At 49.2% G+C, this 26,304-nt stretch overlaps 10 protein-coding genes across 10 annotated transcripts in view; 5 read left to right on the forward strand and 5 right to left on the reverse strand.

The window, feature by feature from the left end:
• Nucleotides 1-2,312, reverse strand: part of LOC108149301 (centaurin-gamma-1A) — a 57,668-nt gene extending 55,356 nt beyond the window's left edge. The window contains exon 1 of the mRNA XM_017276751.2: nucleotides 1,508-2,312. Within this exon, the coding sequence (XP_017132240.1) occupies nucleotides 1,508-1,856 (349 nt within the window). The 5' untranslated portion in view covers nucleotides 1,857-2,312. The remainder of the gene's footprint in view (nucleotides 1-1,507) is intronic.
• A 275-nt stretch (nucleotides 2,313-2,587) lies between these two features.
• Nucleotides 2,588-3,405, forward strand: LOC108149554 (probable 28S ribosomal protein S23, mitochondrial). Its single transcript, XM_017277191.2, has 3 exons — nucleotides 2,588-2,720; nucleotides 2,775-2,936; nucleotides 2,996-3,405. The coding sequence occupies exons 1-3, from the start codon at nucleotides 2,677-2,679 to the stop codon at nucleotides 3,357-3,359; spliced, it is 570 nt and encodes a 189-aa protein (XP_017132680.1). The 5' UTR covers nucleotides 2,588-2,676; the 3' UTR covers nucleotides 3,360-3,405.
• LOC108149552 (DNA-directed RNA polymerase II subunit RPB3) lies at nucleotides 3,348-4,319 on the reverse strand. The gene has a single exon (XM_017277190.2). The coding sequence runs from the start codon at nucleotides 4,226-4,228 to the stop codon at nucleotides 3,401-3,403; it is 828 nt and encodes a 275-aa protein (XP_017132679.1). The 5' UTR covers nucleotides 4,229-4,319; the 3' UTR covers nucleotides 3,348-3,400.
• An 83-nt stretch (nucleotides 4,320-4,402) lies between these two features.
• LOC108149509 (glutamyl-tRNA(Gln) amidotransferase subunit C, mitochondrial) lies at nucleotides 4,403-4,879 on the forward strand. Its single transcript, XM_017277136.2, has one exon. The coding sequence runs from the start codon at nucleotides 4,433-4,435 to the stop codon at nucleotides 4,877-4,879; it is 447 nt and encodes a 148-aa protein (XP_017132625.1). The 5' UTR covers nucleotides 4,403-4,432.
• LOC108149508 (DNA polymerase subunit gamma-2, mitochondrial) lies at nucleotides 4,876-6,069 on the forward strand. The gene is made up of 2 exons (XM_017277135.2): nucleotides 4,876-5,569; nucleotides 5,625-6,069. Exons 1-2 carry the CDS (start codon nucleotides 4,876-4,878, stop codon nucleotides 6,017-6,019), a joined length of 1,089 nt encoding a protein of 362 aa, XP_017132624.1. The 3' UTR covers nucleotides 6,020-6,069.
• On the reverse strand, nucleotides 5,980-7,538 carry LOC108149507 (origin recognition complex subunit 5). The gene is made up of 2 exons (XM_017277134.2): nucleotides 6,371-7,538; nucleotides 5,980-6,318 (listed from the first exon to the last, which is right to left on the reverse strand). The coding sequence occupies exons 1-2, from the start codon at nucleotides 7,469-7,471 to the stop codon at nucleotides 6,034-6,036; spliced, it is 1,386 nt and encodes a 461-aa protein (XP_017132623.1). The 5' UTR covers nucleotides 7,472-7,538; the 3' UTR covers nucleotides 5,980-6,033.
• Nucleotides 7,539-8,061: 523 nt separating this feature from the next.
• On the forward strand, nucleotides 8,062-9,895 carry LOC108149538 (actin-related protein 2/3 complex subunit 1A-B). Its single transcript, XM_017277172.2, has 3 exons — nucleotides 8,062-8,143; nucleotides 8,205-8,493; nucleotides 8,563-9,895. The coding sequence occupies exons 2-3, from the start codon at nucleotides 8,421-8,423 to the stop codon at nucleotides 9,621-9,623; spliced, it is 1,134 nt and encodes a 377-aa protein (XP_017132661.1). The 5' UTR covers nucleotides 8,062-8,143; nucleotides 8,205-8,420; the 3' UTR covers nucleotides 9,624-9,895.
• A 298-nt stretch (nucleotides 9,896-10,193) lies between these two features.
• On the forward strand, nucleotides 10,194-14,040 carry LOC108149498 (DNA polymerase subunit gamma-1, mitochondrial). Its single transcript, XM_017277121.2, has 3 exons — nucleotides 10,194-12,214; nucleotides 12,267-13,089; nucleotides 13,145-14,040. The coding sequence occupies exons 1-3, from the start codon at nucleotides 10,255-10,257 to the stop codon at nucleotides 13,800-13,802; spliced, it is 3,441 nt and encodes a 1,146-aa protein (XP_017132610.1). The 5' UTR covers nucleotides 10,194-10,254; the 3' UTR covers nucleotides 13,803-14,040.
• Nucleotides 14,041-14,251: 211 nt separating this feature from the next.
• Nucleotides 14,252-17,437, reverse strand: LOC108149521 (cysteine sulfinic acid decarboxylase). Its single transcript, XM_017277150.2, has 3 exons — nucleotides 16,321-17,437; nucleotides 15,116-15,483; nucleotides 14,252-15,050 (listed from the first exon to the last, which is right to left on the reverse strand). The coding sequence occupies exons 1-3, from the start codon at nucleotides 17,116-17,118 to the stop codon at nucleotides 14,453-14,455; spliced, it is 1,764 nt and encodes a 587-aa protein (XP_017132639.1). The 5' UTR covers nucleotides 17,119-17,437; the 3' UTR covers nucleotides 14,252-14,452.
• A 1,521-nt stretch (nucleotides 17,438-18,958) lies between these two features.
• LOC108149436 (protein son of sevenless) lies at nucleotides 18,959-25,705 on the reverse strand. Its single transcript, XM_017277018.2, has 7 exons — nucleotides 24,316-25,705; nucleotides 23,896-24,253; nucleotides 22,567-23,489; nucleotides 21,648-22,496; nucleotides 20,694-21,584; nucleotides 19,515-20,004; nucleotides 18,959-19,443 (listed from the first exon to the last, which is right to left on the reverse strand). The coding sequence occupies exons 1-7, from the start codon at nucleotides 25,384-25,386 to the stop codon at nucleotides 19,400-19,402; spliced, it is 4,626 nt and encodes a 1,541-aa protein (XP_017132507.1). The 5' UTR covers nucleotides 25,387-25,705; the 3' UTR covers nucleotides 18,959-19,399.
• Between the last annotated feature and the right edge of the window lie 599 nt (nucleotides 25,706-26,304).

A 26,304-nucleotide genomic window follows, 5' to 3' on the forward strand; every position in this document is an offset into this window, starting at 1 on the left:
ATATATCCAACCGATCGTGCTCGCGTTGCGGGTCAATGCCAATAAGAAAGTCGCGTGCAAAACGGTTTACGAGATCGAGATCGTATTCTCGGGTTTCATATCTGGTTTGCACGGAACGGAGTTTGCGTTTGAGTTTGAGTTTTCGTGTTTGGGGAAGGCTGAAGCCAGAAGGCACAAGCAGAGGCCTCTGACAATTTTGTTTACATTTTTGGTGAGTCTTTTGTTGTTGCTGCTTCTGCCGCTCTGCCTCTGCCTCTGCCGCTGCCTCTGCCTTTGCTGCTCGACAAGAGATTTTCTAATAAACCATTTTAGAACCGGTTTTTGGTTTGATTTCGTGAACGGTTTCAGTTTTGGTGGCTGCCACACCGAGGAAGAGGGCATCAAATTTCAGGCCCCGCATATACACACACACACACACACTACACACGCTGGAAATTGGGCAGAAAAGCTTGTTTTAAACAAAAAGCGAAGCTCTTTCTTTTGAGCAGAGGAACAAGAACAACAGCAACAACACTTTCAATGGCCCCGGTCCGCTTGAATGGACATTTTGGCAACAATAATCCTCGCACGAGGGTTGATGGCTGATGTTGCCTCATAGATTTTCGGTCAGAGATTAGCATAAAGCACTCCAAACAAAGGCAACCACAAGTCCAGACGCTGAAGATAACAAACAACAATGAAGGTGTGGATACAATTGCAGCGATAAACATGTTTAATCAAAGGATTTCCATCCGTTCCTGCCGACATGACATTCATTGAGTTCAGACGACACTCCTCTTAAAGTCATTGTAGTCGTTCCCAACTGCAAATCCAATTTCTCTGTGTGTATACATAGGACTGGCCGTGAATTTTCTAACTGTTTAATTTAATAACTAATGATTACTGGGGCACACCTCTAAAGCTCCAACAAATTGGCATAAGTAAAAATTCCCAGGACAACCATTTCCTTGTTATGGCAAATAAACTGCCAAACCAATAAAAAAAAAAAGAAACGAAACCAATATTTTGTACGAACCATTTATATTTATTACAGCTTGAAGTGTTCATAACATGATTGTTTTACGAGGCAAAATCGATATTTAAATGGTGTATTCGGGGGTAAACAGTTGTGCAGCTGTGTTTGAAATAATAATATCGGATCAATAAAAAAAATGCTTTAAGCATTCCTTTAAGTATAAGATAAAAATACTCTAAGCCAATGTAATGCAAATATTTATACCTTTTGCTGTCATTACTATTTTAAGTCTATCTATCTGTAAGAATAACGATATAAACTTTGATATTAACAGGTGGACAAACATGAATTTTTGATTGCCGAAAATATGTGTCTTAATCGATACTATCTTTCCATTTCAATCTTTTACTGAAACAGTTGTATGCCTCAAATGCCACAGAAATATTATGATAAACAAGAGCTCCAACAAAATAAGTTTGATTTATAGAGAATTTTTGGTTACATTAATATATTTCTACTCTTTATAATGACTAAAACTAGTTCAAGACTCACCTTCAATGCAGACCACATGATCGCGGATGGACTGGGCTATCTGGGCATCGGCCAGCGGCAGCAGATCGATCAGATCGTATATGGCATAGATGGATGGGTGGACGCTCTCGAATCGCTGGATCTCCTGGCGGATGGCCAGCGAATTGCTGATCAGCGGCTGGGGAGGATGGGCCACCAGGATGGATGATGATGATGCTCCGGAGGCGGCCGCAGTGGGCGGGGCATGGTTATGGCGTTGCGGGGGCGGCGGCAACTGGTTCTGGAGGGGATTCTGCAGCTGATTCTGAACCTGCTGCGGATGCGGATGAGAGAGCGCGTGCGGATGCGAATGCGGATGGTAGTTACTCATGGCGGGGGCGGCAAAACCGAGAGTTAGCTGGCTTAGTTTTTAATTAACTTAAATTACTGGCACTGGCACAAACACACTCTCGACACGCACACACTACGAAAAAGCGATGGCACAATTTTCCAAAACAAACAACATTTTCCCAATAACAACAATCGGGGCAATAATGCGCTTACTCGGCCGATTTGGAGTCGCAGTTTTTAGTTCACCAGATCGATTTTGCACCTGCACAAACAATCAAAACACTTTGGTTTACGATATTACAGTACACTATGAAATAGCATTTTTCGTCTATTATATTATATTTGTTTTTAAACTAGTTTTTTTGTTTCCATTTATTCGTTTTCCGATTGAAAGCGCTTTGATTTGAGAGCGAAAAAGCGAAAATCTACGAAACCAACAGAAAAGTGCGACAATTTAAGTCGAGCATTTTTTTTCTCCTCTGCTGGAATCTGCGTCGAGTATGACCGTATTGCGGTAGTGGGAAAAAGTCGCCCAGGGGCAGGTTGCCACATGTTTCCAATTGGAAATGAACGAGCAACAGAGGACCTGCCAGAAATAAACAATAAACGTTTTTTGCTAGTGTGGCAGCTCTGTTCGATAATAATTAAAAATAAAATCTATTAAATAATTCAAAAATTCTTTATATTAGACATATTTTAAAAATGTAACAAATTTCTTATAGAAAATTAATCATTTACTTTTCCAATGGCAGCTTTGTAATTATCGATTGCCCACCGGCTGTTTATCGATAAGTCCCCACAACGCATGTCGTAATCGTAATTTGTTAAATTCGTATTAAATCAATTAAAAATTAATTGAAATGGCTCAGAGCAGGCTGGAAAAGATCGGAACCATCTTCACGAGGTGAATGGCTATCATAGAGTTTCCTTACCCTGTTTAAAACATGACTTTTTGCAGAGTTCAGGGACTGCTTCGTGGTGGAGCTATGAAAACCGAAGACAAACCCATTTGGTATGATGTTTACGCCGCCTTTCCACCAAAACTGGAGCCCCGATTCGATAGACCCGCTCCCGAGATCCCAGTGCGTCAGATATTCTATGCCGAGGATGTGGTGCGAGCGTATGTCACTTGATAATCGCCAAATGCAACAAACATTACTTAAATTTATGTTTTTATAGGAAGCTCCATAAGCAGAATAAGCCCCAGGAAACCATATCACTGTTTGATCACAGGCGCAGCACTCAGTCGCAGCAGTTTGTGCAGATCTACCAGGACTTGAAGGCCCAGGGAGCACTGGATGAGCAGAAGATCTACGAGACGGCTCTGGATCTCCTGGCCGAGCAGCGTCAGCAATCCCGCCTGGAGGCCACTCCAGAGCAGTCCCTGCCGGAACTGGACGCGGAATCCAAAAGCCAGCTACTGAGCGACTTCAAGGAGGCAGTGGGAAGCCAACCGACCACGTCGTCATCCTCTCCAGCTCCGCCCAAAGCGAAAAAGGACACCAGCGTGGGCATTAACATAGACAGCTTGTTCAAGGATTAGACGGAGAAACTTTTATAAACTAAAAATAAACTTGTTATACATCAAACGGCCAAGGCATCGTTCTGGGATTCGTGGCTGAGCTGCGTCTGCAGGTTGGACAACTTGTTCTTCAGCACCTGCACTCCCATGATCACGATATTCTCGGGCTTGAGGGCGCCGGAGGATTCCACGTTGAAGAAGAACTTGTTCGGCTTGGCCTCCCAGTTGTAGGGCGCCTCGTACTGGTCGTCCTCCAGCTCGGTGTGCTCGCTCTTGGGCCACTCGTCTGGTTTCGGGTACAAGGTGTGCCGCATGGAGTTGTCCGGGTCGTACTCGAAGCACACGCCCGCCGTGGGATTCCACTTGGCGTGCTCCTTGCCGAATCCCTTCTTGGCGTAGGCGCGCAACTTCAGCTCCTGACCCTTGCGCAGCTTGATGATCAGGATCTCGTCGTTGCTCTCGCCGTACTCGTTGTCCTCCTCGCCCTGGTTCCGCGACGTCACCGGCAGCACCTTGGCGTTGCTCGACTTCAGGTCGGCGGTGGTCACGTGGCGCGTCTGCTCCTCGCTGCACTTCACGTCCAGGGTGAACTCCACGCTGCACTCGGGGCAGAAGTCCAGGCAGATGCAGTCGCGCGTGTACTGCAGCCGCTCGACCACGTCGTCGGAGATCAGCGGTATCAGGCCGATGCGGTGGGCCAGGAACTCGTCCGACAGCACTGTGGAGTTGGCCTCCAGTTGCACCCAATCTATGGCCAGCGTCGGCGTCTCCGCGATGAACACGCGTCGCAGGCTGTTGGCCACGCTCAGCTCCGTGTCCTCCAGGACGAACTTCACATTGTCGTCGGTCAGCTCGGTTATCTGCACGGACGGCTGGTTTGCGTACGGCATGGCGGCCTAGTTTTAATTTAATTACTTAAAAACCACGGAACAAGCAAAACCTCTGAGAAAAATAAAGCGGCGAGATAGTGATGGCAGTGCATCGATAACAACCGGCGATAAGTCTGCCAGCTAGTGCTGGCCAATCCGCTTTTCTAGCTAGATTTGCCTTATCTAGCGAACTTTAGTTCCACCTCTAATGTTTGCCTTTCAGAAATGTTGCGCCTGTTGAGTAAACGTTTTTATTGCAAAATTGCAACCAAAGCGAATGAAAAACCTGCTAAATTGGACTTCAAGCAGCTGACTCATCCCACCAAGGTGCCGCAGAAGCCGGTGGACACTGAGTTTCCCGACACCAGCTCCCCAGAAATCGAGATCGATACGAAGACCATACAATTGCTGGAGCGCCTGTCTCTGGTGGATCTGGACAGCGAGCGGGCACTGGAAACGCTGAAGAGCAGCATCCAGTTCGCGGACAAGATAGCCCACATCGACACGGAGCACGTGCGTCCGCTGTACACGGTGCTGGAGCATCAGCAGCTCCAATTACGCAACGACCAGGTAACCGAGGGCGATTGCCGGGCGGAGGTGCTCCGGAACGCCAAGGTTACGGACGAGGACTACTTCGTTTCGCCGCCGGGCAACATTCCGCTGGAGCAATGAGCCGGATACAGCGCTGCTTCAAGTCCCTGGCTTCCGCTGGCTTCTTTCGCACCCAGGACGACAAGAAATTGGAACTACTTGGCCACGGGAGGGAATACGCGGAGCTACTGCAACAGCATTGGCTACGACTGCGTCCCCTGGCTGCTCATCTGGGGGAGGACACCAGCGGATCTAGATCCCCTTCCGACCGACAGCGTTTTTCGTTTCCCCAAAGCCAGCAATTCCAAACCAATTTCCAAAAGCTCCTCAAAGATCACCCCCGCAAAGCTAAATGCCCCACTCTCATCAAGCACCTGAGCAAGCGCTCCTCCAGCAAAGCCAATCCCTTGTTCGTTGTAAAGTGTCCGACCACGCTTTTAACCACAGACTTCCTGGTGGAACCACATCGCGCACTGGAACACTTTTACAACATGCAGCGCGAGAGCAAGATCTGGTGGATGCGGCTGTCTTCAAATCCCAGCCGCTATCGCATCGTTCCATGCGATTTGGAGGAGGATCTTAATCCCAAAAACTATCAAGCCATCGACATACGATCAAGCTACGGCGAAGCGGGAGAAGTGACAGTGGAAGAACTGAGTCTGGTGAAGATTGAAGATGACAACCACTTTCGACTCACTGATGCGCGAACGGGTGATTCTGTGCAACCGACTGTCATACGATCTGTGATTGAGCTGGAAACGGCCACATGTGGTAAGAGTTCTTTAAAATAAACCCTTTAAATGTAGCTAAATCATATTTTCCTTAGCTCTGCTTTTGGACGGCTGTGATCATGGCCGAGATGCACAATCCCTGCTGCTTCATCGCGGACTGGCGCCTTACCAATGTGGAATAGCCTGTGTAGACAGCGATTCCGAACTCTCCGAAGACTTGGCCGACCTTTGCCTTCACCTGAAGCATGTCATTAACCACGCAGGTCTGCGACTTTGCCAAGGCCCTGGATTTGCTTCGACCAAGGATGATTCACAGCTATCAGAGCACTTGCTGAAATCGGACATGCTGGGCGTACCCTATACACTAGTCTTAAGCGAACAAACGCTCAAGAACGGGCTGATGCAGTTGCGCAGCCGGGACACTAGACTGGCGGAGACCATACACATAAGTGATGTACCGGACTATTTATTGAATATATTTAAAAACTGAAAATAAACAGGAGGCTACATAAAGTCGCACAGATACTGGCGGACATTGAAGCCCACCACTTTTCCGATCTGCATCACAAACTCCAGGCCAATGGTGCACTGCAGCCGAGCGGAGCCGTCCATGATGTTCTGCTCGCCGGACACGAAGCTGAGCAGCTTGAGGTGCACCAGCGTTGAGATCTGGGAGAGCAGGTTGCAGGTCAGGCCCACTTTCTCCTCGAGAATGGCGTAGAAAATGGCCAGCAAACGGTCGATGCTAAAGGATTTGGGTCCCAGCGTGGTGGACATTTTCTCGGTGGTCTAGAAAGGGGTTCATAAGCTTATGAAACTATATCCTTGTTCAAAAACTCACCTTGGCTCTGGCGTTAACCATCTGCATCCGCTTGCGCTGCTTGCCATGGTGTTTGACGAACAAACGCTTGTCCTGACTGGCGGCATTGTGACTCGCCAGAAAGGCGGCAATCAGCAGGAATTTGGCATAGTAGGGAAGCTCCAGCGACTGGGCCAACTTGCGAACACTCTGATCCTCAATGGCGGCGAAATCCTCCGTCTCCTCCGGCGGTTTCTCTATCCGCATATAGATCTGGGTGAGGGCGGAGCGCAGAGGACCGGCTATATGTCGCCACAGTCGGGAGATATCCGTGGCCTCCACAGTGCCATCCAGAACAGGCTCTAGATAAATGGACAGACACTTCCGGGCGGTCAACTGCAGCTCGGGCACGTCCCTACAAGCCTTGTAGAACACGCTCAGAAAGAGATTCAGGTAGTTGTTGTAGAACTCCTCGGTCACTGCTTCTTGGCAGATCTCCAGGCGCTTCTTATCCTGGGCAAACTGCTCCAAAAGCTGACTGCGCACCTGCGCGAAATCCGATCCCAGGATGCGCTGTGTTTCCGCCTTGTTGTACTGCGCCAAATGCAGGCTGATGACTTCACTCAGGCCAGTCTTGTTGTAGAACTTCTCGAAGGGAAGCTGTGACAGCAGAATGACGCACAGATTCAAGCTGGTGAGCTGCTGCAGTCGAAGAAGCACGGGCAGCACATTGGCATCCATGTCTCGCAGGCGTTCCCCATTGTCCACAGCGATGAGAAATCCCTGGGAGTCGGCACCTTGAGGCCCGTGCCATCGACGCAGTTGCTCCACGAAATCCAGCATATTGTCCGCCTTCAGCGCATCCCCTTCTGCCGGTGCCAACGAGTCCAGCAGGATCTCCAGCATGATCTTGGTGGTGTAGCACTCGATGGCATTTAAATGGGCTGTCCGAACATTCTGTTTTCTTCCGCATTCCTTGAGAAACGCTCTGGTCAAAGCGGTTTTGCCGGTTCCACTGTGCCCGAATAGGTAAATGGCCGAGGGATAGGCCTCCTTGGAGTCTCCTATCAGCTCGCCCAAGATGCCGATGGCCGCCTCTCGACAGGGAAACAACTTCTCCACGGAGGAGCAAATAGATTCCATGTCCAATTTGTTTGTTTACAAGCGTTGCAATAGTTTGGAAGTAAAGGGCGCCAAACTCGTATGTCAGCCCTGGTTGTTTGGTATCTTTATAGCTATCTATTTATTTTAGTATTTTTTCGGAGGTCGATACACTGCAGTAATGACTACATCTCCTTTTCGGCACTTCTTGCTTTTGTAAAGATACTGCGAAAATCTTTTGAAGAGGCATTTCCGGTATTCAACAAAAATTTGATAACTTCTCTCTGCCATTATTTCAATATAGCTTTACAATTTTAAAAAAATTTTGTTTCAAAAATCAAATACCTATTTTCCCACTTTCTTAATTTCAGAAATAATAAAAACACAATATATTAAAATAAGCTCATTTTAGACTTAAAGCAAAAATTGTTTGCAATATAAATTTCTTTTGATTTATTCTCAACAGAAAGTTCAGTTTTAATTCATCTGCACAAAACCATCTTTCTGCCAATTAATTTTACCTTTAAAATAGCAACGAATTATTTTGTTTAATTCCCCCTGAATAAAGTGTTGTTGGCTATAAGTAAGCAGCACTGATGCAGAGTTTGGCATCTCTGTTAGTTCGGTATATTTTCAAAGTCCTCCTGACTTTTTTGGTATATTTGCAGTGGCTAAGCCGATTTTATTAATTAACTCAGCGCGGTCACACTTCGGGTGATTAATTTTTACTTTTCCAAAGTGTTTTTATCCACAACGCTCTGCTCGTTCCGCCCAGGTCAACCGAGAATCCTTCCCAGCAACGCCAGCTTAATCGTGTAGACGGCCCAGAGTCCGCGATTAAAACCGGAGCGAAGCACAGCCAGCAGAAACAACGCCCACTTGGTCACTAGGCGGAGATCCGGCGAACCGAACCAAACCGAACCGAAGAAACTACGTGTGTGGTTGGAAGAGACTGCAAACCGAGCATTCCGAGCGCATTTAGCCACCCACGATGGCCGAGACATTCACCTTTGGCACCTCGCTGGCCTCAATCACCTGCCACGCGTGGAACAAGGACCGTACCCGTAAGTAGTGCCGCCTTGATTACTCACCCGGAACCCGAAACAGTGACTCACCCACTTCCACTCCCACAGAGATTGCCTTATCGCCCAACAACCATGAGATCCACATATACAGCCGGGAGGGCAGCGACTGGAAGCTGGCGGACGTGCTCAACCAGCACGATCTGCGCGTCATGGGCATCGACTGGGCCAAGAACACCAATCGGATCGTGAGCTGTGCCGCCGACCGGAATGCGTATGTCTGGACGCAGGGCGAGGATGGCAAGTGGAAGCCGACGCTGGTGCTGCTGCGCATCAACCGGGCGGCCACCTGCGTCAAGTGGTCGCCGGCGGAGAACAAGTTCGCCGTGGGATCCGGAGCCCGGCTCATCTCGGTGTGCTACTTCGAGTCGGAGAACGACTGGTGGGTGTCCAAGCACATCAAGAAGCCGATCCGTTCGACCGTAACCTCGCTGGACTGGCATCCAAACAATGTCCTCCTGTTGGCCGGCTCAACGGACTACAAGGTGCGGGTTTTCTCGGCCTTCATCAAGGACATCGAGGAGCCGCCGACGCCGACGCCGTGGGGCAACCGTAAGCCCCTTGGCCAGCTGATGGCCGAGTTCCGGAACTCGCAGACCTCCGGCGGCGGTTGGATCAACAGCGTGAGCTTCTCCAGCGACGGCAACAAGGTGTGCTGGGTGGGCCACGACAGCTGTGTGAGCATCGCCGACGCCACCAATAGCAACGCGGTGATCCGTTGCCGCACCGGCTACCTGCCGTTCCTCTCCTGCGAGTGGGTCTCACCCACATCCGTCGTGGTGGCCGGCTACAGCTGTGTCCCGCTGCTGTACAGCCTGACCGCGGACGGCAAGCTGGTGCTGAGCGGCAAGCTGGACAAGTCGCAGAAGAAGGAGTCGAGCGGCATTACCGCCATGAGGATCTTCCAGTCCATGGACCGCAACATGCGCACGGAGAACACGGACACGGTGGTGGACTCTATCCACCAGAACGCCATCACCAGCGTGCGATTGTATGCCGGCGACAAGGCCAGCGCCACCAAGGTCTCCACCTCGGGCGTGGATGGGCAGCTGGTCATCTGGAACGTGGAGCAGGGCGGCATCAACGGCGGCATGCGCAACCTGCAGATCTAGTCCAGCGTAACGTGTTATTGTCTGTTAGCGAGTGTGTTGGCCTGGCCAGGAGCGCAGTATTTGCCAAAATGTTTTCCAAAATCGCTTTTCCCACTGTTCTACTTACTATTGTATACCGTGCGAAGGCTTTTTTACATAAATTAACCGAAGAGATTGTTCTTTTCCCCCCAACTTCCACTTCCATAATGGTTCCGAAAGTCTGTGTGTGTGTTTTAAAGTGTTTCACCTTTATAGCAAACTGAATAAAATGTTTTTTATTCGTAAAATCATAATAAAGTCTTTTGTTTATTGGTTTTTAAATGGTTTCCAATTTTGGCGCGTAAAATATTTAAACTTATAGTATTTAAATATAGATATACTTTTAGAATTTTAGTTTTATAAATTGCCCGTTTATAAGAAATATATTATAAATACCTTGATGGCATAGTAACAATCCAGACGATTTTGCTTAATTGGTTTATTAATATTTTAATATTTGTATTTTTTTAACGGAATTTCAAAAAACAGTTTCAGTGTGACCGCTGCGCAAGCGCATAAAAATACCCAAGTTGCCGGCATTCTAACGGAGGAGAAGGTGGCTGCCAGTTGTTTTGTTGCAGCTTTAAAGGATGTTTAATCCAATTAATTCAAGATGCAACTCCAACTGATCAGAAAGTATGCCAGCAAGGCCACCAGGGAGCACTATGCCAGCAGCAGCCTGAAGATCTACCGCCGGGTAAGGCCACCGCCAAAGATAAACAGACCAAAAAAGCCGGAGAATCTGGAGGAACACTCGGAATATGCGGAGAATCTGGTCAAGGTGCAGATGATTTCGCGGAATCTGCACGCGCAGCTGTTTCCCCAATCCCCTCGCAGCGTTTCGGAGCAGCAGGTGGCCTCCGCCAAGGTTTACCAGGATGAGCTGCGCAGGCATGGCGTCGACATCGAAAGCTGTGCTCCTGTGCCGGATGTTCAGTTGAAACTGCCTCCACTAAGAGGCGCCAACATTGAGGAGCACTTCTACAACATAGCCAAGGAGCAGGTGCAGCCGTACGAGGAGCTACTGCTGCCACTGGTCCGATGCGAGGAGCTACCAAAGCGTCCCAAGCGATGGGCTTTCTTTGCCGGCTGGACGGCCTATGATCCCGCCGATGGAACAGCCACACCAGTGGATCACCCACTGGAAAAGGGTCTGATCTTCGATGTGGAGGTGTGCGTCAAGGAGGCACAGACTCCTGTTCTGGCCACCGCTGTGAGCACCAAGAGATGGTACTCCTGGGTGAGTCCCAAGCTCACCAAACACCGCCTGAGTCTGGCCAAATCGGAGCCCCTGGACGTGGACACGGACACAGAGCGACCACACTACTCCCCCGATGAACTGATACCCCTGGGAACCAGTGGACCTGGTCTTGTAGTGGGTCACAATGTCAGCTACGACAGGGCTCGCCTAAAGGAGCAGTATTTGATCGAGGACACGGGCACACGGTTCGTGGACACCATGTCGTTGCACATGTGCGTCAGTGGAGTGACCAGCTACCAGCGTGCCATGCTCAAGTCCAAGAAGGAGCCGGCTCCCGAGGATCTTGGCTGGCTAGAGCAGAGCTCCCTCAACAGTTTGGTGGAGGTCCACAAGCTGTACTGCGGTGGTGAGCCCCTCTCCAAGGAGCCCAGGAACATTTTCGTGGAGGGAACGCTGGAGCAAGTGCGCCAGAGCTTCCAGTCGCTGACCAACTACTGTGCCGGCGATGTGGAGGCCACCCATCGGGTGCTCCGAGTCCTGTATCCCCTGTATGCCGAGCGCTTTCCGCATCCTGCTTCGCTGGCCGGCATGTTGGAGATGGGCTCCGCCTATTTGCCCGTGAATTCCAACTGGGAGCGGTACATACGCGAGGCGCAGCTCACCTACGAGGATCTCAGCATCGAGGCCAAGTACCATCTGGGACGCCGGGCTGAGGAAGCCTGCTCCCTGCTGCTCGACGATCAGTACCGCCAGAATCTGTGGCTCTGGGACGAGGACTGGAGTGTGCAGGAGTTGAAGTTGAAGCAGCCTCCAAAGCGCAAGCCTTTGCCCAGGGAGAAACGGGAGGATCAGGGGGATACCGCCGAGCAGCGTCGCCTGCAGGCCAAGTTCCAGCACCTCTACGATCAGCGGGCACTGCTCCCAGCTCGCAGACCCTTGCTTCCCGGTTATCCACTGTGGTATCGCAAACTGTGCCGCAAGCCACCATCCAACTCCAAAAGGGATGACGAACTGCTGGAGGAGGAGCAGGAGTCCTGGTCTCCCGGTGCCAGCGAAATCAGCACCGGCATGCAGATTGCCCCCAAACTGCTTTCCCTCTGCTGGGAAGGATATCCTTTGCATTACGAGAGGGAGCAGGGATGGGGCTTCCTGGTTCCCTTTCGCAGCGATTCGGAAGGAGCAGACCAGCTGCCAATGGAACAACTTTTGGCGCGTTGTCCAGTGCCAGAGTTTGCCAGGCAATGTGCCTCGAAGGCGGAGAGTGATCTGGCGTTAGACATGCTACCGGGTGACCTAGAACAACATCTGGGCAAGCGGGAGCACTACAAGAAGCTGTCCCAGAAACAGAAACGCCTGGAAACTCAGTACCAAGGTGGGATTCATGTTAAAAGTACTATAAAATTACCCACTAACTTCATTTTAAGGCTCTGGTGTGTGGTGCAACAAAGTGCTGGAGGACTCTTGCTTCTTCCTCAAGTTGCCCCACAAAAATGGACCCTCGTTTCGAGTGGGAAACCCTCTGTCCAGGGACTTCCTCAACAAGTTCTCCGACAACGTTCTGAGCAGTGGAGACCCATCTTGTCAAGCGGCCGCCCGCGTCATCGACATTGCTCGCATGATGTCGTATTGGCGTAACAATCGGGATCGGATCATGGGTCAGATGGTCGTCTGGCTGGATCCCCAGCAATTGCCAGAGGAACTCATCGGTGAGAATGCCCACCTGATATCCTACGGAGCCATTTGCCCACAGGTTGTGGCCTGCGGCACATTGACTCGCCGCGCCATGGAGCCCACTTGGATGACGGCCTCCAATTCGCGGCCTGATCGCCTGGGCTCGGAGCTGCGTTCCATGGTGCAGGCTCCACCCGGCTACAGGCTGGTGGGTGCCGATGTCGACTCGCAGGAACTGTGGATCGCTTCCGTGCTGGGCGATGCCTACGCCTGTGGCGAGCATGGCGCCACACCCCTCGGCTGGATGACTCTCAGCGGCAGTAAGTCGAATGGCAGCGACATGCACTCCATCACTGCCAAGGCGGTGGGCATTTCCCGAGATCATGCCAAGGTGATAAACTATGCCAGGATCTACGGAGCTGGTCAGCTGTTTGCCGAGACGCTACTCCGCCAGTTCAATCCCACGTTCAGTGCCTCCGAAGCCAAGGCCAAGGCCATGAAAATGTTTGCCATTACAAAAGGCAAAAGGGTGTATAGGTTGCGCGAGGAGTTCCACGATGAACTGGAGGACAGGGGGTAAGTAGTCCTCTATAACTACATACATACAGCAAAATCTATAAATATATTTTAGTTATAGCAGCTACGAGGCTACCCGACTGGCTGTCCAGCGCAATCGCAGCCTGGCCGAGGTTTTCCATCGTCCCAATTGGCAGGGCGGCACCGAGAGCGCCATGTTCAATCGGCTGGAGGAGATTGCCACTGGCTCACAGCCGCAGACGCCGTTCCTAGGCGGACGCCTCAGTCGCGCACTGGAGGCGGATAGAGGTCTCGACCAGGAGCAGCGTTTCCTGCCCACCCGTATCAACTGGGTGGTCCAGAGCGGAGCCGTGGACTTCCTGCACCTGATGCTGGTCAGCATGCGGTGGCTCATGGGACCGCACGTTCGCTTCTGCCTGAGCTTCCACGACGAACTGCGCTACCTGGTAAAGGAGGAGCTGTCGCCCAAGGCGGCACTGGCCATGCACATCACTAACCTAATGACGCGCTCCTTCTGCGTCTCCCGCATCGGACTCAAGGATCTGCCCATGTCGGTGGCCTTCTTTTCCTCTGTCGAGGTGGACACTGTGCTGCGAAAAGAGTGCACCATGGACTGCAAGACGCCATCGAATCCGCATGGCCTGCGCATTGGCTATGGCATTCAACCCGGTCAAAGTTTGAGTGTGGCTGAGGCAATCGAAAAAGCTGGCGGCAATGATGTCAGTCAATGGAGTTGGATCAAGCAGCATTAGCTTGCAAGTACTCACGATTTGGTCTATATTTGTTATTTAATTCAGAGTGACTTGGAGGTCACTAAATTAAGTCAGGTTACTAGTTCCTCTTAATCCTTTTTTTAAGAAACAAAAATTAAATTAATCTAAATAAGTTTGAAACAAATTGAAGTTTTTAAGCCAGTTGTGGTAGAACTAAAAAGCAGTTAATATTAATTTTATGGAACAAACATTAAATCAAACTATTTAATTCAGTTGAAAACAAATTTAATTTAATTTAAGTGACAGTCAATTAATTAAGTTTTAATTAATCTGATTATATTTAAAAAAAGAGACGCCCAAAGTTAACTTAATTAATAAGGTCTTACCTTATCAATAAAACTAAGTATCTACCTCAAGGCATTTATTTCAAAATAAAGTTCTTACTTGCACTTTTAAATGCTTTTCCAGTGCCCAATAAAAGTCCACAGTTTAATCTAAATCAAATGACCTATAAATATGTATTTTTGTTCTTTGTTTTTAGGTAATACTTAACATCCGAGAGAATATACAAACGTGGGGAGTAAACGATACACTAGAAGATATAAACGGCCTGGGCCTAAAGAGAATGTTGTCAACACTTAACCTCATAACATGCTTTCGCTTCCAAATCCACCTCCATTCACATCCAATTACAAGTTCTGGGCCAGCGACTCGATCTCGTCCAGGAAGTAGACCATGTCGGACTCCTCCAGACAGGAGTTCTGCAGCACCAGGCGGAAGAAGTTGGGCAGCTGTCGCAGCGGCTGATAGGTGATCATCATGGAGCCCTTCTTGATCATGCCCTCCTTCACCTTGGGCGCCACCTTGTGCAACCGGTCGTAGAACTCCCGATTGCGCTCCATTTGCCGCAGACCAGGTGGCACATACCAGAAGCTGATGTTGGTGCACTCGGGGCTCTCGAGGACGAGCTCGAATCCCGGTCGCTCCCTAACCTTGCCGGCAAAGAACTCGGCCATGCGGAAGACCTTCTCGACATGGGCCTCCAGGCCCTGGGTGCCCTTGGCCTTCCACATGAACCAGAACTTGAAGACATCCGCACGACGACCGCACTGGATGTGCTTGTCGCCGGTGTCGAAGGAGGTGTCATAGAACTTGTCCTTCTGGAACAGGTAGGTGGCATTGGTGGAGTGGCACTGGGCCAGCACCTGCTGGTGGCGCGTCAGGAAGGTGGAGCACTGCTGCGAGGCAGCCAGCAGCTTGTGAGGATTCCAGGTCACTGAATCAGCCCTGCCAACAAAAACAAACCCACTTTAGTTTTGATCTCAAAGAAATTGTTTTAAATGGAAACTCACTTTTCTATTCCGCTTAACAGGTGACGATACTTCTTGGACATGAGGGCACCACCACCCCAGGCCGCATCCACGTGCATCCACATGTTGTACTTCTTGCACAGCTCCGAGATCCCAGCCAGATCGTCGAAGGCCCCCAGCACAGTGGTTCCGGCTGTGGCCGACACCATCAACGGCTGGCAGTTGTTGTCCAGGCACAGCTTCACCTGATCCTCCAGGTCACTGAGACGCATCTTGCCCACCTCGTTGGTGGCTATCTTGCGCACATGCTCGCTGCCGAAGCCCATGAACATGGCCAGCTTCTCCACCGAGTAGTGGGCATCCTCCGAGGTGAAGATGATCAAGGGTTTCGCGTTGAAGAGTCCGTTTTTCTGCAGGTAAAATATATATACAGTCATAATAAATTTATGGGTAACAAATTATAAAAAGAACTATATACATATAAATATTATATTATATATTATTAATAACATATTACTTTAAGTGTTTACATCGGATATGCAAAAACAGATTCTAAACATTCGATTCCAAGCGAACTTTGAGAAAACACAAATTTGGTCTTTTTAAAAACATAATTAAACTTAAATTAAAGTTTACAATTAATAAAGAAATTTCTATCCAAGCAAATTGCCTAAACAGGCTGGCATTTAATATGGCTTTTCAAAGTTATTTATGCGAATGTTTAGATATACTCGGGAATTCATTATTTTTAAAGTTTATCAACTCTTTGGTGTTCAAAAACTAATATATTAATTATTTGATTTGTTAAACTTTAATATATGGCAATATAAAGCTTTCAGTTCCATTTGATTTTACGACAGACATTATTATCTTTTTGTTAAGCTTGCCTCATTAAGTTTTTCTTTGGCATATACATATGTATATGAATATTTCACAAATTGACTTACTTTAAATTATTGCTTTTAAAAGTTCTTTATACGAATATATCTTGGGAACGTATAAACCTTAATTTTCGATGAGGATAATCAACTCTTTTGTGTACAAATACCAATCTAATTATTTAATTCGTCAAGCCTCAATATATGCCATTGAATCTTTGATAGCTTTCAGTTTCACTTGCCCATATGACAGGGGCATGACTAACGATCCGGCCAGCAGTGTTGACGCCAATCACTTCGGTCGTCGGCGGATTGCGGACTTCCGTGTGGATTGCCTTGGCGGTAAACCACTTGGCAAGGGGCACTCACCTTGGAATCGGGCGAGTGTCTGTAGCGGGCGCAACTGATTGCATAACCGTTGGCTATCGAGCCGCCGGGACAGAAGATGCCATCGCCCTGGCCGCCGTTGGGGAAGCCCACGATGCGTCGCATCTCGGCCAGCACCTGCTCCTCCATGAGGGTGAACAGCGGCGCCACTTCGTAGGTGTACACACTGGGATTGAGGGCATCGGTGAGCCACTGGCCCACCAGGGCGTACGGATCCACACCCGAGTACAGCTGGTTGATGAAGTACGGATGGCCCGTCTTGACCGAGAACCGAATCGTTTCCCTCAGCAACTCGCGCAGCTTGTCCTGCGATTCACCCTTCTCACGCAGCTGGAAGTCGAACAGCTGACGCAGTTCCTCCGGCTCGTGCCACTCGACGACCTTGGAGGAGCGATTGGTGCCCTGGAAGACGGCCAACTTGATGATCTCGTCCACGCAGGCCCGGATGAAGCCCTCAAAGTGGGCCGCCGGATGACTGGCCACAAAGCTGGACAGGTTGTCATTCTTCGCATCCGTGTCGATATTGTTATTGCTGCTCCCATTGGCGGTGGTCAACATTTTGCTGGCCGTCTCGAATGCAACTGCGGAGGCGGTATCATTCGATGACGACGTGGCCACCACCGATGTGGCCGCTGATGTTGCCGCTGATGTTGCCGCTGATGTTGCCGCTGTCAATGGGCTTGCCAAATCATCGCCACTCACCGTACTCGTACTCGTACTGTAAGGCTTAAATATAGATTCCTTGAAGTGATGTGTGGGAAAAGTCTCGCTGGCCAGCATTTTGTTGGCTCTCGACTGATGTTTATACTGTAAAAGATTTGGCTACTGCTCTGACTTGATTGCTGTCGATTGCTGGCGTGGAATAGATGATGTTGCTGCTGTTCCTGGTCCTGTTGCTGCTGCTATTGTTGCTGCTGTTGCTGTTTCCGACTAATGTTTTCACTGTAAAAGACTTGGTGATTGCTGGTGTACAACAGATGATGTTGCTGCTGTTCCTGATCCTGTTGCTGCTGCTGTTGTTGCTGCTATTGCTGCTGTTGCTGTTGTTGCTGCTGCAGATTGCACTTGACAATGATTCTGAATGATCTCGCGGTCGAACTGAATGAACGGGCGCCGTTGTTGCTGCTTTTATAAAAACTCGCCGACTTGCACAGTTCAGAATCCGAGAAACCGAATGCCGCTTACATTACATAAAGACAATGCCGCTCGAGAGCCGAGCGATTGCCCCGATCACCACCTGGTCGGTCGTCGGCTCGTGGCTGTGGATTCTCGTTCTGGTCGGGATTGGGATTGGGATTGCGACTGGGAATGGGAATGGTATTGGTATTGGGACTTCCCTGGGTCCACTCATCGCAGAATTCTCAGAAATTGCTGGTAGAGAAGGGCGTAATTGGCTGGCTAATTGATATGCTCATGTAATACAATTATGTGATGATTATCATGATGATTATGCGCAGAGGTCTCCTCCGGCAATTTTCCATGGCGGTTTCTCTCTCATTAGCTGCAATCAAATGCATTAAATGCAAATTCATTGAGTAATTCTTTGCAAATTGCACAATTGAAACGTGATAACGAGAAAAGTTGGTGTAGGTCGTCGTCTACTATGTATGTAGCTTCCGATAATTGCCACCTTTTTATGTTGGTCAAGTTGAGGGAAAAGCGAAAGGCCTCCCGAGATCATCGTGTCTAGATGAGATCCATAACTGATCTCGGGCAATGGCCTTGTCTATAGGGTATCTTTCTCTATAAATAAAAGTGCACATTAAGCGAAAATTTCCCAAATGTCTGCAATGATATATTGAAATGTGTTCATAGGATTCAAATTGAACGTATGACAGATTGCCCAACCGATCTGTTTTCGAGGCGAGAGATTCCTTAAATTGCATTAATGACGTTTTTCAGTGGTTTGTTCACCTTGGCAACCAGTACGATCTGAAAATGAAATCTTCGGTACTTTACCGAACATCCAAATCGGTTCGTTTATGTGACACATCACTTTTAAGGAGGAGTGCGGTTTTTGGGGGGAATTTATTGGATGCAGATGCACCCATAACTTCGCCAATAACTTGCGATAATAAGGGGCTCGCGAGCAAATACGAAAATAATCCAAAAACAAAAACCTGTTCCAGCGGGCAGGCCAAATTTCAGGAAGCATTTTATTTCAACGATCATGACGTTAGAAAAGCGAAAGTCAGAAGTGCTTTCAAATACACACACTTGTATTCTGTGTATCCAATTTAATTGCATTTAATGCACTCACACAACAATTAGCTCGCGCACAACAATCGCCTTAGTTTTTCATTCCAACCGAAACTAATTAGCAATACATGTTAATGTTAGTGTTAATGCTAATGATTATCAATTGGCAATTATGCTAGGTGTTGTGAGTGTGCCAGGTGTTGCAGTCGGATGTAAAGTTATGCCGCTTTTGTGCTATTAAATCGGATGTGTTAGTTCAAGGTCGGTTCGCTGTGCCTATAAGGAATACCATGAAAAGTATTTGAAAAGAGTGTGAGTAAATCAAAAAAGATTTAACAGCCTTGACAACATCTAATTTCATTTGAGTTTCCTTGAGTTAAACATTAAAAACCCATTGAAATCATTAAAAGACATCGCCAACTGTCTAACAATAGGGTTATATTTTATTGTTTTACGTTCTACGATCAATACAATGTTCTCGATATTTACAAATATTTATAATAATAATTATATAATAACATAATTTCTTTTTTGCCTTTGTTGTTGTTGTTGTTGCTGTTGGGTTTGCTTTGCTTTGCGTGTATTTATATGCTGTGCTTCTTGTGTAAATGAGACTATTTCGTTCCGTTTCGTTTTGTTTTGTTTTGCTTAATGAGTTTCGAATAATAAAATCATCAGATCAGATCAGATCAACTCGGTCCATAATCGCATATGTATGTATGTCAACTAGAATACATAACTCTGCCTACGTATGTATGTATATATCTCACGTTCCGTTCATATATATATATATATCTGCAACTTTGAATCATACGGATCATACTCGTAGTTTTTGTCCTATCACATCGCCAGGCAATTTAAATTATTCTTGGTTTGTACTTGGGTAAAGAAACATCGTACCTTTATCTACGAAGCATTAAATAAATTGATAAGTATGTATATAGCATTCAAGAGAGGAAGGCAGCCAGTGAACTCACCTGGATTGTTATAGAAGTTAGCGCTTAGACTAGGTTTTGGTGGAAGTTTGGGGGTGCCCTGCCGCATTCGCAACTGGTGGGCATAGCTGCTCGACGTGCTCTCCACCGGATGGCTGGGAATGTTGGGGGACATGGGTGTGGCGGGTGTCAGCGGTGATGTGGTCGTCGAGGAGCTCAGTGCGGGCGAGATCGATGGCGGCGGCTGCTGTTGTTCACTGTCCATGGCAATGGCCTGCGAGACCGTGACCAGCGTGGTGCCCATGGACCCCATCCCAGCCGGATCCGACTGCTGGCCAACTGCCGCCGCCCGCTTCTCGATCGCCGAGTTGCGGCGTATCATAATACTGCTGGTGTTCGGCAGGAGCAGGCTGCTTTTGCCCACAAACTCCTTCGACTTGCCGTGGCTGTGTCGCAAGTAGCTCATGCCCATGGAATGGTTGAGCCGTGGCGGTATGGGCGGCGGACTGGGTTCGCCATCACGCGGTGGTAACTGGGAAGGCAAAATGATAGTTATTAATTAATAAATCAGTACAATGTATAAACTAAGGATTATGTAGGTTTGTCATATTTCTAGAGGCCGCAGAGGATTACTCTACATGTCGAATTAATTTGTTTATATATAATATTCCTACTCTATTACCTCGCTGGATTGTTAGTAAGTGGGTTTTTTAACAAAACTTAAGCTCTTATTCAAAAGAACAATACAAAGAAAGAAAAGTTATATTTCATTTTAAGATTTAACTTGCATTTAATAATTTGCAATCAGTTCTATATCTTTCAATGCTGAATATGGTGTAAAATTCTAAGGTATAATATAATTTAGAAAATAAATTCGAGCCTTTTAAATGTTTAAACAACCATGTTGTACTATATTATAATCCAGATGCCAATTAAATCTTATACCAAGGAGAATGACAAGAACAAATAAGACTTTAGATGAACTTATAACTCCACTTTACGTTTAAGGAGTAGGCCTTGTTATTTAATGATCCTGATATTCTGATCTCCCTGACTGTGGCTACATCCTAAATCCTCATTTGTGGGATTCCACTGTCTAAGCAACAGTCTATTCAAGCGACTTGGTTCATATAAGCATCAATCTGTACTCCATCTTGCCATTTGCATTACAGTTTTAACTAAGTTCCGATCTGCAACCTATTTCCCCTTTTGGTAACTTACTGTGGGTGCGTCAGGCGCCTGTCGCTTCTGGGCCATGTCCGCACAGCTCTCGGTGCGCTCCTTGCGTCGCGGCGGCAGTGGAGGCGGAACGGCGCGGTACTCCAGATTGGAGGCGGTCGGGACGTTGACATGCGGCGATATGGGCACAGCGCCCGGCTGTCCCTGATGGGCGCTGTTGAAGTAGAAGCCGCCCGTCTGCGGGCTGACCTCCTCGCCGGTCATTCCGGCTCCAGCCACTCCAGTGAGGGTCACCGTGCTGGCTATGCTGTGCGTTGGGCTGTACGGCAGGCGCCCGTGGAATGGTGATCGATTGCCGGTCTCGTGGCGCGGACTGACCACTAGCTTGGGCAGCGGCGAGGGCGGGGCATCGGGGTCGGACATGGCCAACGCAAAGGGATTGCTGTCCGGCAGGGACTGTGGCGGCAGATGCTCCGGCAGCGCTGGACTGAAGACATCCTGGGCCGAGGCATTGGCCAGCGAAGCGTTGTTGGCCCACACATGCGCAGCCGGTTTCCTGGGAAGAAGTGGCGCCGGCACCGAGACTTCCCCGTTGTTTTGACTCTGATCCGTGCGAGTGTGCTGTGGCGTTCCGCTCCAGCTGTTTGTGTTCCGTTCGGGTATGATGACTGGCGCGAAGACGGAGAACGCGTGCGGATTGTGCTGCGGACTTTGTTCGCCGGCTAGTGAGCCAGACGTTCCAGACGCTGCCGGTGGCTCCATTGTGCTGGCCGGATGCACGGATGGCGCTGCCGCTATTTTGGTAGCCGTCGAGGATGCTGCTGCTGCAGCCGATGAGGTGCTGTTCGCCAACTTGCTGCTGCTGTTGGACTGATTCTGACGACGCTGCTTGATGCCCGGCGATTTGAGCGGAATGTGCGGCCATTTGCGAGGCTGAAATATGGAAATTGATCTCATGAAGTGTTAGGTGTTAGGACTTAGAATTGAGAAACTTACGAATTTGGGCACCGTCTTGCAGTTCTTGGGCTCAATGCGCATGCTCTCGTTGTAGAGATAGTCGGATATCTGCTTGTCGGACAGTCCGTTGAACGGGTCCAGTTGCTCGATGAACTGCCGAATGGTGGGCTCCTCGTTGAGGCAGTACGGCTGGTTCTGATACTGTTGAATCTCGCCAATAATCTCGGCCACTTTCCGCCGCTTGGAGAAGTTGATTAGCTCCGTGTTGGCCAGCAGATCTGGATTGCCCTCCTCCAGGTGGAGGATGTTCGTCAGGTAGCGACCGAAAAACGGCACACAAGGCGGATTGATGGATCGCAATCGTTCCTGATACTTCTTCAGATGATCATCGCTGAGTTTTTTGCACTCCTCTAGGAACTTCCTGTAGCGTTCTGGCAAGCCATGGTATGTCAAACGCAGGCGATAGACCGATGCAGTGCCCATGGCCGCGACAATCGAGAGGATGCCATTGAAATTGTTCAGCTCCAGCATCACCATCATCACTTCGATGGCCCGCTGCATGATCGCCAGGCGCTCCTCGTAGTTCTCCGCCTCGGTGATGGACTTCTCAATCCAGCGGGTCACGTTGGTTGTGTGCTTCATGATTTTCAATAGGTTCGGGCTCTTCACCTCCTTGTCCTTCTTCGTCCAGGGCGAGCCGACCAGCTCCGAGGGCTTCACGTTCTTGTACATCTCGAACTCCAGGAGGGTGAGCTGGCGGGCCAGTTCCAGGGGATGCAGGGTGAGCAGCGTAATCTCGTCGTTGGGTACACTTAGATGATGCTCAATGGGCGGCGGATCGTGGCCATAGGCGTACACAATCTTCTTATTGCTTTTCTCCTGTTCTTTCTGCAAAGGAGGTAGTAATTTAAAAAAAAATATATAGGTAAAACCTTTACATAAAACACAGTTTACCCACCTTTCTTTGAACAATCTTAAGCACCGAGTCCACCCACTTGCGCATCGACTTGCCATTCACGTGCCCCAGAAAGTTGAGCAGCTTCTCCAGCAGCATGGGATCCTTTTCGAAGTCGTAGAAATGATGATCGACCCAGTGGCGCAGCACATTGAGCACTCGGAACTGGACTGGCTGCACATACTCCTTGCGATACCGCTTCCAGTCCTCGCGGTGGGTGTTCTTGTGCTCCTTGTCACCGCCCGCGCCGCCGATGCCACCCGGTCCTGCTGCGCCTGTGTCCTGGTAGACCAAACTAGGGTCCGGTATGTTGAAGCGCTCCACCAGCAGCTGCAGCAGTTGCTGGGGCGAGCAGAAGTAGCGATATGTGGTGAGGAAGGTGCGCACGAAGGTCGGATCGGCGTAGATGTGATAGGTGAGCCGCTCGATCAGCTTGCACAGCGTGGCCCCCTTGATCATCGGCACGCCGGCGCTTTCGCGCTCCTCCAGAACGATGTTGTCGCTGCTGTCCGGCACCGCAAACTTGTAAATCTCCTGGCTGGGCATGCGCAGCGGGTGCTTGCGCTCGATGTCCTGCAGTATGCTGTCCAAATGTCGGTCCAGCATCGACTTGGTGTTCACCATCACCAGATCGGCCATCCAATCGTGCTTGTGCTGCGCATTCTTCGCCGTCAGCACAATGGCCGGCTGCATCCTGGGGGCCAGCTCAAAGCTGTTCTTCAGGTCGTCGCTGTCCGGCCGATCGATGATGTCCACGCGTCGCATGAAGAACTTCTCCTTCAGCCGGTAGTCGTAGGCCGTCGCTCCCGCCGACGGCGTCTGCTTCTTGGTGTTCGCCTTGCACAGCACCATCAGCCCGTCGAAGAGAAAGACCTTGCGCTCGCTCCAAATTCGTTTGCCAGATCCCTGCTTGCTCAGCGAATCCTCTGTGAATGTAGATTGGCAAATTACTAAATGCAATAATACTTTAATTTATGTAGGGACCCTAAAGAATATACCATTTGATGATGGGTATTCTATTACACTCAATATTTGTTTTATTGTTCTGTGGTTTTCTAACAATTTTGAAATGAATTAAAAGCGTCTAAAAGATCATAAGACTTAGGTACATTTAGTTGCTTTGGGAGTTTATGATTTTAAACTGCATTACGCATTGCTTATTCTGTTTAGTCTTTAAAGCAACAGAATGAATCAAGAACAATAAATTAAAATATATAAATTAAAATTATACAAAATGTAAAAAAGGAATTTCAAAATAATTTTACCCATCCCTATTTTTAGCCTACTACTTATTTCATTCCCATTTCATAAATTTGTTGCTCCCACACTCACCGCGAATAAATTCATTGCAGTTCTGACCCACGTCCTTGTCCTCCCAGTGCTCCACCTTCATCTGGAGCTCCCTTGTGCGCTCGATGGCCAGCTGGCGGCGCACTCGTCCACTGACCGGGACCAGTCGCTCCTTGGACAGCACGGCCATCACCTTCTCGAGATCGCAGTGGAGTGGATGCAGCAGGCCCTGGACCTGTTCGAAGCTCTCGATGTCGTCCTGCGACGAGCTGAGATCCTTGAGATGCTTAATGTAGTCGAAGTAAAAGAAGGCATGGCAAATGGGCACTAAAAGCAGCTTGGGCAGATAGTACTTTACGGCATCGCGAAACCCATGGCCAGCGGTGGTCAGTGATGATGCCTAAAAAGAAGACATTACAAGGTTAAGAGTGGAGTTTCTTAAGTGGAAAGATGGAAACATACCTCTGGCTTGGACAGGAGATTGCTGAGGGCATCGCGCGAGGCCTGCGAGGTCACGTCGTGAGCGTACTTCTTGTACACATCAAACTCCTCGGCCTCGGCCAGTTCCTCAAAGCAACTGCCCACACAGGGGGCACTCTGCTCCTGGGACATTTCGATCACATCCTCGAGAGAGCCCAGCAGAGTGACTGTGACCTCGTAGATGTCCATGATGTTGGAGAATATGGGCTCCAGCTCGCGCGGATCGGACACGATCTTCACCAACTCCTCGCGGAAGACGCGTATGATCATGTGCAGGTCGCGCTGGTACTGCTTTTCGTCGTGGATCAGCTCCTTGACCGTCTCCTCGTAGGTGGCACTCGCCCGCTGGGCGGGCAGCGACAGGGGGCTGGGCAGGATGTGGGCCTCGCTCTGGTTGAGCATGTCCATGAGGACGCGGTCGGCGTTCATCACCACCTCGATGTCCTCCTTGGTGATCTCGCAGTGGGCGATCTTGATCACATAGTCGCCGGCCATCTTGAGGATGTCCGCCGAGATGTACTCGAGCACGGCCACCAGGAAGGCGGACACGGAGCTGTCGATCTTGTACTGCAGCACGTCTTTCTGCAGCAGCGTGTGCACCCGCTCCGTGGGCAGGACAGACTTGCGTTTCTTCGAGTTGATTACCTCCTTGGCATCGTTGAGGGCCCACTGGTCGATGGGCGCCGGGAAGGACTTGTTCACCTTCTCCTCCACATCCTGGACGGAGTGGGGCAGCGGCTTGGCGCACAGCATGGCAAGCAGCCGGAGGCAGAGCTTCTCCACGTACAGCAGCGCGTCCTCCTTGGCCGTGACGCGCGGATGCACTTGCTCAAGCACTTTTTTCAGCGAGGGCGTGAACAGACCACGCCACCGCGCTGCATTCTCGCACTTGGTGAAGTCGTAGCCATCGCAGTCCTGCAGGCCAGCCCCACTGCATCCGCTGAGGTTGGTGGAACCGCCGCCATGAGATCCGCCTCCTCCTGCGCCACCCAGACCGATCCCGCCCCCGTAGCTAATGGTGTGGTGGGCATGGCCGCTGGCTCCGGAGAACATTCTGTGCGCCGTGGAGCAGGGATGCAGGTGCAGTGATGCAGTGCAGCAGTCGAGTAGTGGAGCACCTTGGATGTCCGCCTAGCCTTTTCCTGCGCCTCCCCGCCCGTTGTTTGTATTTGTATTTGTATTCGGGTGGCGAGCGGAACCTGGGCGCACAGGGATCACCCGGGCGAGCGTCGCATCGCAATTCGCACACTTCGTTTTTCGCTGAGCACCCTTTTAAACGCGATTCACTTAGTTTTTAGCACTTGTTTTCAGAATATGTATCTTCTTTTTTTTTTTGGCTTAGGTACCGATTTATTTGGAAATCGCCAGTAGGTGGAGAAACATCGATGCCAACATCGATGTTTTTCGGGGCAACATCGATGTTTTCCCATCTCTACTCTGCTTTTCCACTGTTAGGAAATGTTAGGAAAACGACTATTTAACATTGCCGTTACAAAATCGACGATTTTGAATTTTGAATTTCGAACTTTGAACAAAACTGATCAGGGCAATGGATTATGGCTCCATCGTCAAGAACAGTTCTGGAAATGCAACCTGGGCATCGACCAAGGGTTACGGCAGCTCTTTTTGCATTCTTTTCATATTGTTTGGGACCACATAAAAGAAAGCAACTAATTTGGAAAATCTATAAAGACGACGGCAATTGATCGCATCGATGTTTCTCCTCCTCCAATCACCAATCGCGGAGCAGAGAAAATCGTAATTTTTCTAACAGAATGTTAACATTTATGTTAAAAAAAAATCATATTCTGTTAATAATCATCGTTTTAATAACATTTCTGTTAAGAATTGTTCTTTTTGTTAGGGACATTTATGTATGTATGTATCTTCCATATTGTTTTCTGCAAATTCTTACAACAATGACGTTAAGTTGGCTTCGCTAGTGTTGACTAACGCGTGAGCCGCGACGAA

Source organism: Drosophila elegans, unplaced genomic scaffold, assembly GCF_018152505.1.
Source record: "Drosophila elegans isolate 14027-0461.03 unplaced genomic scaffold, ASM1815250v1 contig_814, whole genome shotgun sequence".
Classification (NCBI taxonomy): domain Eukaryota; kingdom Metazoa; phylum Arthropoda; class Insecta; order Diptera; family Drosophilidae; genus Drosophila; species Drosophila elegans.